Below are 17,993 nucleotides of genomic sequence, written 5' to 3'. Positions count from 1 at the left end.
ACTTTTAAAACGAGTGGAAATTAGTTTGGTTTTTTTTAATAAATCAAACATGAGAGTGTTTAATTAATCAAATAAAAGTAAGGGAAAATACTAATACTGCAATTATTCAAGGTTAACATCTAATTATTTCACCTTGGCAACAAGGTTTAGCTCTGCTAAATTCGCCCTCACAGATTCCAAGAGTTGTGTTGTGTCACTCTATTACAAGCTGTGTTGTGTGATAGCCCCACGTCGCTGAGTTTTCAGCTACCACACTGGACTAAGAGCATCCATGAGGAGATTGACCTTGGCACATTTTTATTTATTAGTCATCGTGTGTGGATGTGTGTGTGTGTTTGCGTGTGCAGGAGAACATAATGAATTATGTATAAATGCCTTGCAGTTAAAAAGCAAACCACGTACTGCAATGTATGCTATATTTATCCATCCATCCATTTTCTGCCGATTATCTGGGTGCAGATCATGGCGGCAGCGGCCTAAGTAGAGACACACACCTTTGGCAGCATGTTCCAGCTCTTCCAGTTTCCACACCAGCTGTGAGATGTAATCTCTCCAGCATGGCCTCGGTCTTCCCCGCGGCTTCCAAGCAATCACCTAGAAGGCATTCAGGAAGCATCCTAGCCTGTTGACCGGCCCACCTTAACAGTTTCCTTTCGATGTGAACGAGTTATGCTGAGGTTCTTAGAATATTTTTAAGGGAGATCCAAACCACCCCTTGGAGGAAGCTTATTACCACCATGATCTCATTCTCTCGGTCACTACCTAGAGCTCACGTGTGTAGGTTTGGGTAGAAATGTAGATCGAGTGGTAAATCAACAGCTTCGCTTCTTTGCTCAGCTCTCTCTTCGCCACAATGGACCGCTACAGCATCCGCATCACTGCAGACTTCACACCAACCCGTCTGTCAATCTCCCGCTCCCCTCTCCCCCAAGATGCTTTGGGGCAGCGCCTCCTCCCCGTAACTCTGTGCTTTGCCAAACTCATCACTGAAACAAGACAGCACGGATGCACCTCAGACCCTAAAATTGCTCTTTTGTTTTGCTGCTGTTATTTAAGCACTTGTGCGACCCGGTCAGCCGGAAAACTAAACACTACTCATTGTGCTATTGCGAATCCCTTCAATCCATAACGCATTTAAAGTTTTCTGTTGTTTGAGTTTTTCATCAAACGTAGACTTTTTCTTTTTCTTTTTTAGACGCTGCACGACAATATTTGCACATTTCTTTTTCTTTTTTTTGTCAGTAATCCTGTTACGCCTCAAGGACTAGCTTACCTTCCTTTATACAGGATCTGTGGAATAAAAGTGCAAAATTGAATTATTTCTAAGGTTGGATGTTGTTTGATATTATATTAGTGCTGGCGTATTGACTGAACTTGGTAAAATATTTCCATTGTATGCCTTACAAGTTTAAACTTATTTTCTACTGATTCCTGAAGGGGCTTGTGAAACTTCAACCAAGGCTGGTTATGTAGCTGTGCACACACAGGCTAGATGCAAGACAGAGGATTTCAGTAATGGCAACCACTGATAAACAACCCAGCAGCATGCGTAGGAGAGTGTGTGATGAAAGGAATCGGGGAAAAGGAGTCAGGCCACGCAGCAGCAGACGAAGGTAATTAAAGAAGCCATCATCAGCATCATTAATATGCTAGATCTGCTGTGGCCCACTGACTAGTCTAATGGAGAACATGTCATCATCGTCACCATTAGGGAGAGTGGGACACACATAAACACACGCACACACTGTCTTAATGTTGGGTCACGCCACGATTACCACCATTAAGCCTAGAGTGAGAAGGCCTGCTTAGGAAGCCTCATTCTCTTTTACCATCATACATGCACGCATACAGTGCACACACAGAGCCCCGCACGCACTTGTGGATCTTTAATTCAGACCATGTGAGTGATAAGTATGCATATTTAAGTGATGTCAGGCCTGTTGGGTCTTTTAATTAGACAGAATGAATGAATGTTTTATAAAAACGTGTTTAACAATAAATGTGTTCATTAATTTGATGAGAGGATGTGCTCTGATGAGCTGAGTGGAACAGAGTAATGGCTCATATTCGGCTCTAGCGGTTTGATGGTTGTAGAAGCAACAACTAGGCTATCTGTTTCTGATTTTATACTCATTTTTATGTTCCTCTCATTACCAAGAAAAGTCTGCTTTGACGCATGTTTATCCCCTGACCTTGGACGGTTTGGTGGCTTTTAGTGAAAATACACTTTTGTCCAATGTGCAATGTGATACCGGTCCACAGCTCCATGGAGAATAGAAAAGATGGAAAATCTATTAACTTCTAAAGTCTCTACAATCATTTGCTCTCTTTCTTTTCTTTCTTCCTTTTATATTTTCCATCTGCAGGTATGCTTTCAGGTTTGTCATGAAAGTTCATTCAGATGTATAGGTTCAGAAAAAAATGTTGGAGTCCAGCAAAGTCTAGCTTGCATCTATTGAAAAGCATAGGCTGGAACGACTCGGGCATTTTTTTTTCTTCTTCTTCTTTTTTCTTTTTGGTAGGATAAATAAAAAAAATAATTAATTAAAAAAGAAATGGTACAGCAGCTGTAAAGATTTGAAATCTTTCACCAGCGCAGGAGTAGTCAACTCATATTCTGGAGTATAAAGCTGAAAGGACAAGAGGTATCACCAAACTTGGTTATAAATGCATTTTGTTGCCCCTTTTAGCCCCCATCATCTGCTAAAATATTTGTGCAACAAAACCAATCTAAATGTTAAGCAGGTGTGCTGACTTACTCCTCCCCACTGTTGCAGTGGCACCTCCTTGTCCCCCCCCCACACCATCCGTTTTCTACAAATGTCCCTCCCTCTTTCTCACAAACCCTTCTCTCTGCCTCCCTTGACACTGCTGGAAACAGAGTGATGATGTGTAATTTAGACCTAATCGCAACATCAGAGTTGTGCTGCGATTTACATCCCTCCACTAGCTGAGCCAGTCAGACAGTCAGGAGGGAGATGTTAATGTGAGACCGCAGGTAATTACTGTCATTACAGCATGCCGCAGATCCTGCCAGTGTACGTGCGCCCATGTGTTGCGTGGGTGGGTGTTATTTGATCTTTTGAATGGTATAGCTTGATATATTTGCGCTTATAATTAATATGGGTGTGTTAATATGCGGGGGTTTTGCCAAGACGGCTTAAACAGAAGTTTTTTCATGTGAATATGCGTCAGAGCACGAGACAAAACACAAGATGAAGTCACAAACAGTGACAATATTTACTCCACTGTTAATGTAATTACAATCGATAGCCTGACTCAGTTTATTCTTCAAAATTGAATGATTTGCTTGATGTAATTTCACCGATCCCACGGTTTCTCTTCAGCGCTTATTTGCTGAAATGCAACCCTTCCTTAATCCAATCCTAATTAAAAGCGCAATTTTTCATCATGTTACGCAAACTGAATTATTAATTATGTGTCACTGGTGTCTTCACAGCCTCATTGCTTACTCTTATGCATGTCAGTTCTGTTTTTTTCAGTGGATGCATAAGGTATTAAACAAATGAGTGTCTCATGGATTTCCTTGTGTTGCAACATATTTGAATTTTTACAGTGAAAGAAAAACAAAACCCGATGTGTTGTCTGCTGCTTCGTATTTTCTTGTGCAGGTGAAAAATTCATCAGCTTTAGAAGTTGTAAACTTTTGAACTGGTGCCTCTGTTTGTAGCCCTGGGCTGACTGACTTCTGTCAGATAAACTCGTTAATATTTTAAAAACCTTGACCTCAGGCAACTAAAAGGATATGGGCAAAACATATTTAATGGATGCTCAATCATCAGGAAACAGATGCCGAGTTCTGAAAGTTTTTGGACGCTACAGACAATAATCTCTTTTATTTTAAATGCTGATAGTTTTTTGTTGGCTAATCATTGCCTCCTTCACTTTTCACTACCATTATTTGTCCTGTTATGCTCACTTGAAGTCACTGGATGATAAAATGAATTATAATGATTCTTAATCACTTTTCTTTGTTTGATTGCTCGGGAATACAATTTCTTTCGCAACAACAGAATCAGTCTTATCTATGTGTTAAATTTAAATCTTCTTTAACTTTCTGGAAACACGTTGGCAATATAAAATAATAAAATATATATTTTGTGCACGTGTGAGATTGAAAATACACATGCAGATATACACACAGATGCACACCGTGCTTGATTCATCTCATACCTGCAGTTGATATTTTGACATTTCGGGTTAATCATTTGACATTTTTATAAACTTAAATCACGGCCCACATATTGGAAACTTTTTCTGTGTTTGCTCAAGTCTTTGTGGGAAGATGGTATGGCATATCAAGGTGTTTCTATGGCGATAAGGGTAATATGTCAGGGTCCCCAGAGTTTAGGCCTGGAAAGGTCCTGACTGATAAGCAGAATGAAAAAGTCAGCAGTTTGGCCAGTGCCATCCAGTCCCTGTTAACCCCACACCCATCTTTTCCCTTTCTCCAATCTCGCCTCCAGTCTGCTTCTGCCCCTCCACCCACCCACCAAATCCTCCATCTCCCCTCCCGCCTGCTTAATACCTCACCTTGCTATTTATACCTGTGTCTGCAAATGCCATCTCTTTCATCCTCCATTATTCTCCATTTACCTAATTTTTCTCTTGTGTTGCCATTATGCTCTATTTTTGACATTTAGTCTCACCCTTTTTGCACCCCCTCTATTTAAAGCATTACTTACCCTGCTTTTTAGCTTTTCTTTAATCACACCTTTGCTCCCCTCCACCCCACATTCATATTTAATATGATGTTTGCATCTGAGCGTGTGCACAGGCGTGTCTGTTTACAAGACAGAGACATGCAGTCCATAAATGTGTGAAGCTGCAGGATGTTAATATTTTAAAAAAATACTTTAAGCTGCTAACCTGTTTAAATTACTTGGGATTTGGTTAGCGTGAATATCGGTGTGTACTTCACTAATCTGCTGGGTAAAGTATAGAAAAGGGGGCAGTATATCTGCAATAAGGAAATGCTGAAAAGATTGCAACTGCTTAAGTTTTGATGGATAATTCTTGGCTACTGTATCGACTGTAGGTGATCACGCTCCGGTCAGAGATGGAGGGGACGCGGTCTGACAATGCAAAGCTTCTGCACGAGAGCCAGCTGGTCATGACTAATGTCAACCTTTGGATCACTGAGCAAAAGTATGGACACTCCCAACATGTTTTTTGTGAATTTAAAAAATAAAAACAGAGGATTTAAGGAAATAAAAGGAAGTTATTAATGTTTTCTTAGTTGGCACATGCTATAAAATATGTGTGTATCATATAGTGTACTGTTATGTGTAGCTACAGTTCAAGGTCAATCTACAAAATACTTTATGTTGTAGAAAATATTGATTTTATGATTTTAATGGTGCATTTTGATCTATTTGTTTATATTCAAACAACTAAAGGACAGCCAAAAACTGTTGATGTGTTAGTTTGTGTAGAATTACATTAAAAAATGTGTCTTCCTTACTAAGGGCTTCCAGTGAGAGCATTATTGCCCAGATTAAAGCCCAAAACAAAGCTCTGCTTGTCATCACTAAAGAGAAAGAGTAAGTATATTTGGCACAGCGATATTTTTCAGTAGCTAGATTTGTTTGCGTTTGTAGACAAGTATGTTCGAATGAATGCGTTTCAACCCTGTACATCGCTTTATTTAGGGAATATGACTGAAGATGGTCGGCGGTGGTTTGGAAGTGAGGCAGCATGAAGTGTGTCTGTGTACGTGTGTGTGTGTGCATATGCTGAGGTGATTCAGGTAGACTCCCTGACATACTCACACCTGACAGTGTTTCTGTTTAGTCATGTCTCATAAATACACGCATACATGGGCGTGACATATTCTTCATGCCAGAGATCAAAGCTGTCTAGCTATAGTGCCATACGTTCATAATCCCCACCCAGCACCACCGTAACCATGTTCTCCTCTGTCTCCACTCACACGTGTCCTCGTTCATGTGTGCTCGTGTGTGCTTATGTTTTTGTCATGTTACCATGTGGCTCTTGTGCATAACAGACTCCATACACCTTTGTCGAAATCACATCTCCCTCAATGGTTCCTTTTCATAATGAACACAGTCCTTCAATATTCCCTAACCGGAAAATGTCTGCTTCCCGCCCCCCTGCAAATAAAACAATTTCAGAATTCTTAATAGGTCTGAAATTGGTGGGCACAGCAAGATACTGAAATAGATAGTCACTAGGGTAAGTGATAAATGCTGTGCAAAAAGAATTGTGTTATAATGGACTACAGTATATGCGTGTATGCGATGATGTCTGAACTGCTAGTTAAAGGCTGCTCTGGAAAAGAGAGAAACGCGGACATCACTGGTGTTGCTTGAAAGACTATTTTGTCAGCAATGTTAACAAGAGTCTCTTGATGATAATAGGTGTCTGCTATTCTTCCTCTCTATTTATATTTCTCTGTTTAACGCGTCTCTCTGCTTTTGTCAGATGCCTTCAGGAGGCTAATGACACACTGAAGGCGGAGGTAAAGAGACTGAAAGAAGCGGTGGATGAGAAGGAGAAAGACATGGAACTCTTCAAGGTGAACAGGGGCAGAGTGGAAAAGCAATGAACTACAAATAAGGAGATACAAGAGCGAGTCAATCATAAACAGGTTTGTTTTTTATAATTGTTTGCAGGCCCATCTCTGGGACTGGGGAGTACAGCAAGACAGGAAAACGTGAGTCATCTACATTTATGTGGGCACGTGTATGTGTGTGTGTGTGACCACACATTTAAAGGCATACGTTTGTTTGCATTCAGCAGCTGATCAAAGTTTAGCATGTAACAAAAGCCACCACGTTTGGCTCTTTCGCACACAATCTGGTCGGAACAAAGCTGATGATGATAGTAACAGCAGGAGTGCCAAGTTGTGAATGAAACGCCCCGCGGGCCCGGCCACCTGTGCGTAGCAGTGCCCGTGTGTGCGCACGTGCTGCTGTTTTATTTCTTCTTCGTCGATCTGAATATGTTATTCATGCTGGGCCTTTAACAATGATTACACTTCAATCAAGTGCCCATCCTCTCCTGCTTGCAACCCCCGTGGCTGCCAAATAGCATTCATCAATAGAGAGGAGATATATTTATTATGTTCATTAAGCCAATGAAAACGAACGTGGCACAGATGGGATTGGGTGTAGGATGGAAGTGAGAAAAGAGGGTGCGCGCATACGGGAGAGGGGGTGTTTGTGGGGGCACCTGCCTGCAGCGCTTCTCCCCATACCCCAAGTGTGAGTCCCCCTAAGGTACCCCTCATTAACAGCTCCCCCGCCCACGCCCCATTCTAACCTCACCCCGTTTTTTTTTTTTAACATGTGCTCATGTTGCACCCCTCCCCTAACAAACCACCAGACTCTGTTTCCAAAACGGATCAGATTTGTTTTGACTGGGGTAGGTTTCCAGTGCTATTCAAAGCTGTCAGTCATTTTAATGATATCATTAAGGGGCCGCGACAGAAAGATGAATCGCTTTTCTTTGTCTTTCCCTCATAATTGCGAATGAGCAAGTGAGAGGGACAGAGTGAGAGAGGCAGTTCATATAGATGTATGCATAAGAGAGGGTTTTGATTGAGCGAATATAATAACACGGAACGAGATAAAAACAGTGAATGAAAGCCTCTTCCATTGTGTCACCCCCATCCAGCCCCTCTTCCTCCTTTGCCCCCCTTTTTTATTCCATTCCTTCATTATGTTGATTCCTAATTTATTTTATTTTATTAGTATGCCCACACCTTCCCCCACACTCGCACCTACCAAAAAATGCCATATGTGTTAAAATTGCACTTCTATAAAGCAATAGATAATGTCATGATTGCAAGGCAGCCGTATACATTCAGAGTGTAAATTTCATTACTAGTGGGACAGGGGGTATCTTAACAATGTCTGTCTGCTGTCACTATCACTGACAGCAGTCAACACGGGGTGAAGGTTTTGTCATTAGATATGCCTTTATTAAAGAAATTTATTATGATTACCTGACCTACTGTTATAAAGCTGCTTGAATGAGAAGGCCTTTCATTGCATTTGTTATTTTGTGAAAAAGTAAAGCCCACAGGGAGGCGCGGAGAGGCCTGATGGAGGGGACCGCAATTGTGTTAGCTCGGTAAACGAAATTTTCTGCATTTCTCAACCTCAACAAATTACGTAAAACTCAACAAATTACGCAAAACTGAAGCTTTTTTACATGCAAATATAAATCTTAAGAGTCAAAAATGATATTGGCATATTTATTTGCATTTTCTGCTCAAAATCCACCTAGTGGATGAAGGATAAGGAAATCTCCAAGCATCAGCCAACTCGTAGCTCAATTTGCTGCCATAACGGACGGGAAAACTTAGATTTAGACACGCAGATCTAATAAGCGCTTGTTAATAAGGTGATGTTTTGACAAAAAGCATGTCTGTCTGAGCAGACATTTTTGTGTAACGGTGTTTACACTACATCGTGTCTATCCAAATCCATTTAGTATCCGTTTCTGTAATCCTCGTCAGCAGCTGTTTTCCAGATGTTGTAGAATTGTAGATGTTCAAATATATATTTTTCTTGCACTGTAATCCCTTAAAAGCCTACTAGGAGTAACGCTTCTGAACCGAGCTGTTTCTGTTATATTTCAGGCCTCCCCATAGGACAAAATGACTGGGTGTGCATTGAAAGTTAGTGAGGGTGGTCTCTGCCTATGCAGCTACTCTTGCAAAAACTCGGAAACTATTCTAATGGTCGTCAAATTATTCATCTGAGGTGCCAAAAGTCGTCTTGGTGGGTACAGGGAAGGCCACATTTTTCTGGGGGAAAGAGTTAAAAAGTAAGCAAAACTTTATCTGTTTACCTTAGAAACCTTGTTATGAGGACAGTAATATCAATGCAGGGGTGTGGCCCTGGACATAGAACAGATTGTAGAGTTTGATCCTAAACAATGTACAATCTACAGTCCATATGTCAAAGGTTTTTGGCCACGGAGACCAAATTACATCTCTTATCAAACTAACACCTTGCCTTTCATTTCCACTGTGTAAATAAGTAGCCGAGTGTTAAAGTAAAAAGCTATTTTGCCATTACGGGTAAAAGCGGTATTGCTCAAACTAAAAAACAATGATAGGAGTTGTTATGTGCACAATTAATGCCCTGGATCGGTGATACTAAAAAGGTTTGTTACACTCTTGTTGCGCAGTAACATCATAGTGTCAATTAACAATCTCATTAAAGCCCCTCATGATAATCACTTATACAAGTGTCTTGTACCTCCCTCTAAAGTGCTGCGTGTGGCCTGATGGGTTTCGATGCTGCTTGCCCCTCCTTTCCCTCCCACCTCTCTCCTGCAGAAATGCTTATTAAGAAGAAAAAGAAGAAGGATAAACTCTGACAACAGACATTACAACCCAAAAATGATTTCTGCTAATATCTGAAAATATGATACCAGTACACATTGATATGCAGTGAGTGGCGGAAACAGAGATTGATGCTGTTTGCCTCTGGCAGCACTGACTCAGTGGCTGCCTGACACAACCCATGTGGGGGAAGCGCTCATAAAGCATCAGGCTTCATCAGTTGCACCGCTAACGATGTGCTTCCAATTAAGAGCACCCAGTGATCACAGCAGAGGATTTGTACAAACAAGGAGAACCAAAGTGACAGAGAAGCAGAAAGCGGCGATGAGAGGGAGGCTGTGTGAAAAGAGAGCCGAGCCTTGCATAAAATTTACAGCAAAAATGAGGACAGTAAATAAGAAAGATGAGTGAGACTGGAGCAGGAGAGGAACCACGTAGTTTATTGCCTGGTTTAGAGAGCATGGCCGCTTGGCTTTGACACTAATGACTGTAATTATACACACACTGATTGGATTAGGCTGCTAATTACACACATCTGTGTTTGCGTGTAAACACAGGAACACATGTTTACACGGGCGCCAAGCCAAGCGCTCGGCACTTCGCCGGTTTCTCACATCGAGTGCATAAATCTCACACAGTTGTCTCAGCAGCGGAGATGATTCATGATCTGCTGAAGACCACATTACCGCGTAGGAAAGCGTTTAAATCATTTGAGGAAAATGTGTAGATGTGGCGCTTTGGATTTTATGGAATTGGCTTGTGGTTAAAGTTTGTGTCTTCTGTTATTTTTTTTTCTCCCCCTTCGCTGTAGCAATGGAAACTCATGGAACTCGTCTTTCAAGCGGCATTCAAAATTTGAAAGATCAAAGGAAATTTCTGCATTTCTCTTATTAATGTTCTTTGTATCATCATTAGGGTGTGAAATTAAAAGATCTGCAAGGGTCAGTGGCAATTATGTTCAGTTTATAAATGTCATTTTCAGGAAATTAGGTTTTCTCACTTATATTGGCCAAGCTAAATTAGTTAGTTGGCTAATATGCAGGGACTCAGATTATATTTTGTCAGCTGGGGAATGTATGGATTGGTTTTTTTTGTGTTTCTCTTGCACATATTTGGGGGAACTTATCAAAAATATTCATGTTATCTAGATATATTTATAATTGTAGTTTGTTTTTTGCCATTAAAAAATTGTGTCGTTTTTTTGGAGCAACCATTTCTTTTGTTCAGTCTCGAAGCTACATGCTATAACTCAGAGTTGTATGATGATCCATAGAAATGCAAAATAATATTACATCCATATAAATGATTCAAAAATCAGAGAAGGAAATAGTCAAGAGATTGCTGGGTACCGTTTTTAAGCAGCGTTATAACTATCTACTGTTTTTGTTGTTGCCTTTGTTAGCTGCAAATGCACGGGAGCCGAAAACAATGTCAATTCAAATATTTGTGTCTTCCTCAAGTGTCTTCCACATCTTAAATGGTTTCAGTTGCGACTAATAAGGGCAAAAGTTTATGACTGCGTGTGTGTGAGCGTGCGCACGCATCTACAGGAACAATGGGACTATTTATTAGCGTTTCAATGAGTGCGTGCATCTTCTCAGTTGAGGCAAAATGGGACCATCTTCCCGTCCGCTGCTCTGATAGAAAATCCCAGCTTGCTCTTTTACAAGAAAATTAACATTGGGGAGGTACAGTGGTACTTTAATGGGCTAAGAACTCTTCAATAAAGTATTTAGAAGGTTTTTTTTTTCCAAATGCTAACTGGACAGGTTCACTGGGGCATGAAAGAAAGAGCGTAAAGCGGGGGCAGCAAGCTCTTCAGCCCGTACAGAGCACCATTATCCACCGTCGTTAATTTAATAGACATTCCTTAGACAGCCCTCGGTCTGAAGATAGGAGACCCTAACATTTGTTTGTCATTTCCCAAAACGGTTTTAATAAACAGTTAAAATCTTAAATGGCTTCTTGTACTCTTAATGTTCCCTGGCTGCGCTTGCGTTTGTTTTGTTTTTGTTTTTTGCTGTTTTGTTTTTTTTCCCCAGCTTTATATGCACTTTCTTATATAATTTAATGATTTCTGGAACCCATTTGCTCACCCATCTTTGAGTTTAGTAATAAGTTATAATGAAGATAGTTATAATGAAGATGATGCACGCCAACTTCTTTATGCCGCAGATTTCCGAGGACATTTGACTGAAACTGTTCAGTCAGGCAAATGCATGTCATTGTGCAAGAATAGGTAGAAGCAAGTGTAAACTTAATGTGCTTTTTAAGCTAAACTACAGACAAGGCAGTTAAAGGATCTGCAAGAAGGAAAGAGTTTTGTTATTCTGTTTTTTCTCTCAGACCGCTAAACTCCCTGTACTGTTTTAAAGAGTTTATTTTTCATGTATGTTTGTTTGCCTGTGTGCATACACTTGTGTTGCAGCATGGAAAAGAAGGGCTGCGTCGCTCTAAACCTCAGCAAAATCGAGGACATGCAGACCAGACTGCAAAGCAACCTGGAGGCCATCGGAATGCTAAATCAACAAGTAAGCGCTCGTCCACACGCACGCACACAGACACACACAAGAACACGTACACACCGGGTCCTGACAGTCCTTTTACCCGACAGATACAAACACACACCCACACACCGGCCCACCTGCTGTTGAGCTCACACAGAAGAGGAAGCTTTCATGCGTCCAACTTCAAACACACAAGCGCACTTACACAGAGGCGCACGCAGACATCCATTTCCTCTTCCTACGATAAAAGTGAAAAATCGGCAGCGGGGTGGGGTGCGGGATGTAGGGACGTGGTGTGGGGAAGTGGGGTGTGTGTGTGTGCGGGGGGGGGGACAAATCGTATCGGGAAAAGGCAGTGACGTTCCTTTCCACTGGTAAATGATTTCCCTTTCATGAAACTGAGAGAGAGATGTATATCAATACAGCCGTGCTGATCTCTCCATGACAGCATAGGGAAATGGCCCGCTGTGATAAAACAATGTGGGGGAAAAAACACAGAGGAATATTCTTGGGAAATGCTGACATTTTTTACTGTGTTGAGCTTCACAAGAGTCAACAAATCACCAAAGAAGAGACAAATCAAAAGTACTCCTCAGCCCCCTCAGTTCTCCAAAACTCCAGGGCCTAGGGAGCGGCTCACCCGACTTTTGTTAGTTTGTGAAGTGGCCTGCTGATTGACGGGGTATGACAAAAGCTGGTACTTGTTGAAGTTTTAATGCAGTGTTGTTTCAGTGAAGAGCAAATGACATTAGCTGTGGGTTTAGGATAGAGGAACATGGAGAAACGCAGAGGAGAACTCAGACAAGAGAGAAAGAGAGAGGTGTTGTTTAACAGGTCAGGTGTGTAATAGCACCTCTTAATCTCTAGTGTGAATCATTACACACATCGATCCAACATGGACAGTATACACACACACATACACGCAGGCAGTCAGGAAAGGAGAGGATGTAAACACCTCACTCTGCAGTGAACACACTTGCGCGCGCACACAGAGCTATCAGTAAAGAAGTTGAATGGAATGACTCAGATTATGAAAGGCGTTGGGTTACAAATCAGGTCTGTGTCTCCTTGAATCAGTCGTATTTACTCATAGTAACAAACTGGTTTGACGCCGTCGCTTTCTCACTCGCCGAAAGGCATTATACGGAGCACATATGCATGATTTCCATCCGACTGTCAAGCCAATTTCATGCAAACTTTTGAAACGTCACAGAAAATTAACAGAGATGAAGACGAACACGAGAGGACTAAAAATCGAGATTCTTTTCGAGACTCGATCAGCAGCAGGGTATCGTTCTTCTGATGATATCCAGGTTGTCTCGTGGCTACACGCGACAATTAAAACAGGCATTAAGCAGCTGAACAGTTTTTATGCAACTCTTTTATAGTTCTGTAATTGCCATAATTTGCATTAAAACTATACAAACAGTGGAAAAATACACACGCACACATGCTTAACTCCCTTCACCCCTACTTATACACATCCTTGTGTCCTTTTCATCCACATATATGCACACCAATTCACCCACGGAAAGTTAAGGTTGAGAAGACAAGCTGTGATTTTTAATTTCAACCCCCCCGCCTTACAATTAGAAAAGCATCCAGAGCCACAAAAGATGAGAAAAATTAAACCGGTCGCGTGCAGTTAATTATAAATGTCAGACTCTGTGTTTTTCATCTAGAATTGTTATTGCTTTTGGCATGACTGAAAATGGACGTGTTGCAGGAGGTTTGCCTGTTGAGGATAGTAAAGCATCTTATGATCGTTTGACACGTCGACATGCCATTGGTTCTTCGAGGGTTAAGCCTAAGACCCGTGCTCAGAGTTTATTGAGCATGTGTGTGTCTCTCTGTGTCTGTGTGCATGCGTACGATGTCTGGACGGGTAATATTAGCAGAACCATCCGGAAATGTGTCTGTCTCATCTCCGTTTGTGTTTTTCTCTCTCCTTCACGCACACACACACGCAGACTCACACATGGCCAGACATGTTAATGTGACATCATTCTTTAACCGTAGTTTTTACACGCACACACTTAAAAACAGATGTGGATGAGTGCAACTGTCATTACCCGATGAGTCTTTTTTGTCTTTACATCCTTTAATTTCTTATTTTACTCGTACTCACAGCTAAAAATACATTATTTCATATCTTTTTCTCTCTTTTATCTACCTTATTGCAATTTTTAGACTGGCACATTTTGCATATAATTACCGAGCTTTTACAACAAATATAAATGCTTTTATTTTTTGTATTAAAAACCATGTTTTAACTCACACTCCACGCTGCCTTTACCCAAATGTCCTTGTCACACACACACACACACACACACAAATAAAACAAAAAATCCTCAATTTAGCTAGTCTATAATTGTGTTTCAGGGAGCCCAATCATGTCCTGACGATGTGCGATTTGTTTTGTGTCACGGATGATTTTGTGTCAAATCGACCTCTAATGATCGCTCAAATTGGCTGTTTTCATGTAGAAATTTACACTGTCGCATGACTCCCTCTTGCAACCATTTCAAACTGTGAACACAATACAATCCTGAACCCCACCCCCCCACCCCCTTGCAATTTTCCATTTGCATTTCTGTTTCAACAGGCATGAAAGCGACTGTGAAAGATGATGAATTAATCACATAATGGAATGTCAGTTACTTGATGAGCACGATAGCTGTTCACTTTTGATGGTTGATATTTATTGCTAACTTTGATTCGAGTTGTGTGATTCCACTGCTTCGGCTAAAGGAGAGCCGTGTTTTTTGGAAACTTCTCAAAAATGTGCCACTGTTCCTTTGGCTACACAAACATATTAATCTCTTTGTCTGCACATGTGCTTCTCTGTGTATGTTTCTTTCTTTTTTTCTCTGTAGTTAGGCAATCTCAGTCAGGAGAATAAGCGGTTGCGTAGGCAGCTGGAAGAAGAGAGGTCCATGCATAGACAAGTGGAGAGGAGTGGGCCCCTTCCTCCTCCCCCTACAACCACCATCCACCTCCCACTCTCTCTCAGTGTCAGCCCTCCTATCTGTGCCTCCCTTCCCTCATCCCTGGACCTGCCCCGTCTTCTGAGTATAGTCCCAGTGACAGGGGACACTAATGGGACTCAAACCAAGCCGACTACAGTCGGAGTAGGGAGACCAGGTGAGTCCAAGGCTTCGGATAAAGCGTCCTTGATTAGGCCGTCTTCCAAGTGCGCTTTCTCCGCCTCTGTGGAAGATGCCGGGTCTAAGGGGACAAGCAGGAATCCGGCAAAATGAAGCCCCCTGAAGACTTTGACCTGCCATGGCTTTTGACCTTCAGCTTCTCGCTGGGGAGCATACCCAGGATGAGGTTAATGTCCTGCAGGTCAAAGTCAAGTCCCACAGTTCTTTGTGCCTAAGGGGGCGCTCGGAAACAAAAAATAATGGAATTTCTTCAGCCATATTTATAAGGGTACTGCTGTTCCATGCAACGATTTATGCCAAGAAAACATTCACACTGACAGATTACTTAGATAGACTTAAAATTATGATAACTGACTGTGTCCTCAAAAATGTTTCAGTGCTTTAAGCAATTACATCTTCAATTAATAATATTATTCTGCAGCAAAACTGCAGCAGTGAGCACAAAATCTCAAATGCACTTATTTGAAAATTCCCAACAGTTCACTTGAGCTATAACCAGATTTTTGCACCTTAAATGCACAAATGAACTAATCAAAACAAGAAACTTAATGTAGATAGAGTTAAACAGTAGATCTGAAGATGAGTCCCGCTTGGATAAATGAGAAACAGCACATGATCCATCCACAGGCGTGGTTCAGACGTTGATGTAAATGGCAGTAACGCAGCCTCTGATTATGCTCCAGCTGTGCACCACGTGTCCCGCGTCTGCTGCGGCGAATGTGGCCGTGCGTCTCTATGTTTGAGTACATTATGTGTCTGTGTACTTCTGTGTCTCTTTGAGAGACTGTGGGCGAGCGCGTGCTCGCGTGATTGGGTGTATTAGCTGTCTGATATTATGTTTTATACTTTCAAAACTGTTTATTGATTTTTTTTCTGTGCCCCGTATTGTGACGGTAGCAAAATAAAAACACATATTTGCAAGCGGCTTTATATTCCTCCCCACTTTTGTTTTGCATGTCAGTGTGCCAAAAATATATTATTTCTGCCAGTTGGATGCTTGTACTGTAACAATAACTGGCAGTGGTACTCGTTAATTAGGCTTTTGTAAAAAAATTATACGACTGCTGAGTCAGGCATCGACGCTGATACAGGTAAGTACCTTTCTAGGAAGTAAAATCGTTCCATTAAAAGATCTAAAATGAGTTTGGGACCTGGGATAACATGTAGATCTATAGGGCACGCGTTCCTCTATTCATGTTTCAAGTGTTTGAATAAGAGCAACTCTCATTCGCACAAATAAACCCTCGCAGAGGAAGCATGTGCATATCCAAAGTTATAAAGAGGGAACACTGTGATAATGAGAATTCTAGGAAAAGCAGGTCTCAGGCCACAACTAGCTTCTTCATCTTGCCTTTCTCTGTCACCGTGTCCACCTTCCTGTCTTCCAAACCCACTTTTTCTTTTTTTTTATCCTTCATTGGTTCTTTATATTTATATATATATATATAGCGGTTGTATAGCTGGTCAGGATGTCATACATTTTAATGATTTCGAGCGGAGCTGCATGTCCTTGTTAGCTTTGTTTTCCTCATTTGCCGTGTCACACTCAAAAATATCCTTTTTTTATGTGCAAACACACACGTGTGCACCTACCCACACATCCACACACGCATATTCTTTTCACAAACACACACACTTTCACAAATGGCACAGTCATTAAAAATGAAACCACAGGCTTTTTGAAAACTCCCAGGACTGAGGGAAAAGTCAGCAGCGCGGCGGTGAAAAGAGTCCCCCTGGAAACAATGAGGAGAATGATCATTTGTTGTTCTTGAAAACCCGGTGAGGTTTCACAGAGGTTAAGCTTCCCTTTGATGTGTTTTTAACTCGTTTCAGCTCTGTGGAGGGATTAGTCAGCCTCTCTCACACACACACAAACACAAATGCACACATTTACGCACACAAGTACATGCAGGCTCTTAATTTCCACACCATGAGCTCTTCTCTCACAAAGACAGAAAAGCACACTACGGTCTCCTTCCTAACCTAATTTTATCAAATGAGCATGTGTGGTACTTCACTGCTGTGTGTGTGGTCCCTTGGAAATCTGTGGTAAACCAGCAAAATATTGCATGTCAGTATTTTTTTTTTTTATCCCAAATTAGCGTCGGGCTGTTAGTGAACAGTATGGGCCCTCAACCGCAAGAGAGATTTTAAAACAAAAAACAGAGAGAAGTTGAAGATAATCTTAGCACTCATTACAGTGTTTACGACTTATTATTTGATCCCCATTTCAAGATACAAATGATTGGGATGCTAGTGCCCATGACATTTGTGAGTGTATGCTCTATCGGCTCCAGTCTGGGCTTCCCTGTAGGTCTCTGCATGGTTGCCTGTGCTAATAATCATACGCAAATATTGTGTTCAAAGCTTGTCTGGTAAGCATTTGTGGTACAAGAAGCTTTTGCAGGATTTTAAGAATTTATTTCAGCCAACTTGGAGCAATAAATGGGTGTAGATAGACCACACCTGAGCAACTCAGATAGAGCCTTAGCTCTGCTAATAAACTCAACAGGAAAGGTTATTAGTTGCCACAACAACACATCTGGTATTTTTTTCACCTTGTGAGTTTGTGTTACAGCAAAAACCTGCTGTAGCAGAAATCACGAAAGAGATGGTGCAAACTATGTTCGCGAGTGTTTCTTTGTAAGCTGACATTTTGTCAAAATTCATTCAATAACATTTACAGATGTGTTCCTCTTGGATAACTTGATTCAATTCAATATTATTATTAATGGCTTGAACAGTAGTGGCATCTGTGCCCGACCCTCTCTGATGTCTATAAGCACATAGTCAGTTAATTGAACCACTGTCTGCTGATGGGCTATTTAGCCAATCACTCATTTTCATTCAGGCCAAATTTGTTCCATGTCTAAATATCATCTCTTCAAGTGACTCATTAAGCCCCGCCCTGAGTCACTGTCAGGGCTGTGGATTCACTGTGGTAGTGTAGTGTAGGCCAGGCATACTGCACCCCAT

At 41.3% G+C, this 17,993-nt stretch overlaps 1 protein-coding gene across 1 annotated transcript in view; it reads left to right on the top strand.

The window, feature by feature from the left end:
* The window catches only part of LOC146702104 (uncharacterized), a 77,700-nt gene extending 61,761 nt beyond the window's left edge, over nt 1–15,939 (top strand). Inside the window, exons 16-21 of the mRNA XM_085468904.1 lie at nt 5,060–5,169; nt 5,490–5,564; nt 6,466–6,559; nt 6,657–6,697; nt 11,769–11,871; nt 14,724–15,939. Of these exons, the coding sequence (XP_085325030.1) occupies nt 5,060–5,169; nt 5,490–5,564; nt 6,466–6,559; nt 6,657–6,697; nt 11,769–11,871; nt 14,724–15,107 (807 nt within the window). The 3' untranslated portion in view covers nt 15,108–15,939. The remainder of the gene's footprint in view (nt 1–5,059; nt 5,170–5,489; nt 5,565–6,465; nt 6,560–6,656; nt 6,698–11,768; nt 11,872–14,723) is intronic.
* The last annotated feature ends 2,054 nt before the right edge of the window (nt 15,940–17,993 follow it).

This window comes from Copadichromis virginalis, linkage group LG9, assembly GCF_057382275.1.
Source record: "Copadichromis virginalis isolate Kocher_CV1m ecotype Utaka linkage group LG9, C_Virginalis_male_GT1.1, whole genome shotgun sequence".
Taxonomy (NCBI): Eukaryota; Metazoa; Chordata; class Actinopteri; order Cichliformes; family Cichlidae; genus Copadichromis; species Copadichromis virginalis.
This window is presented reverse-complemented; position numbering and strand designations above follow the sequence as displayed.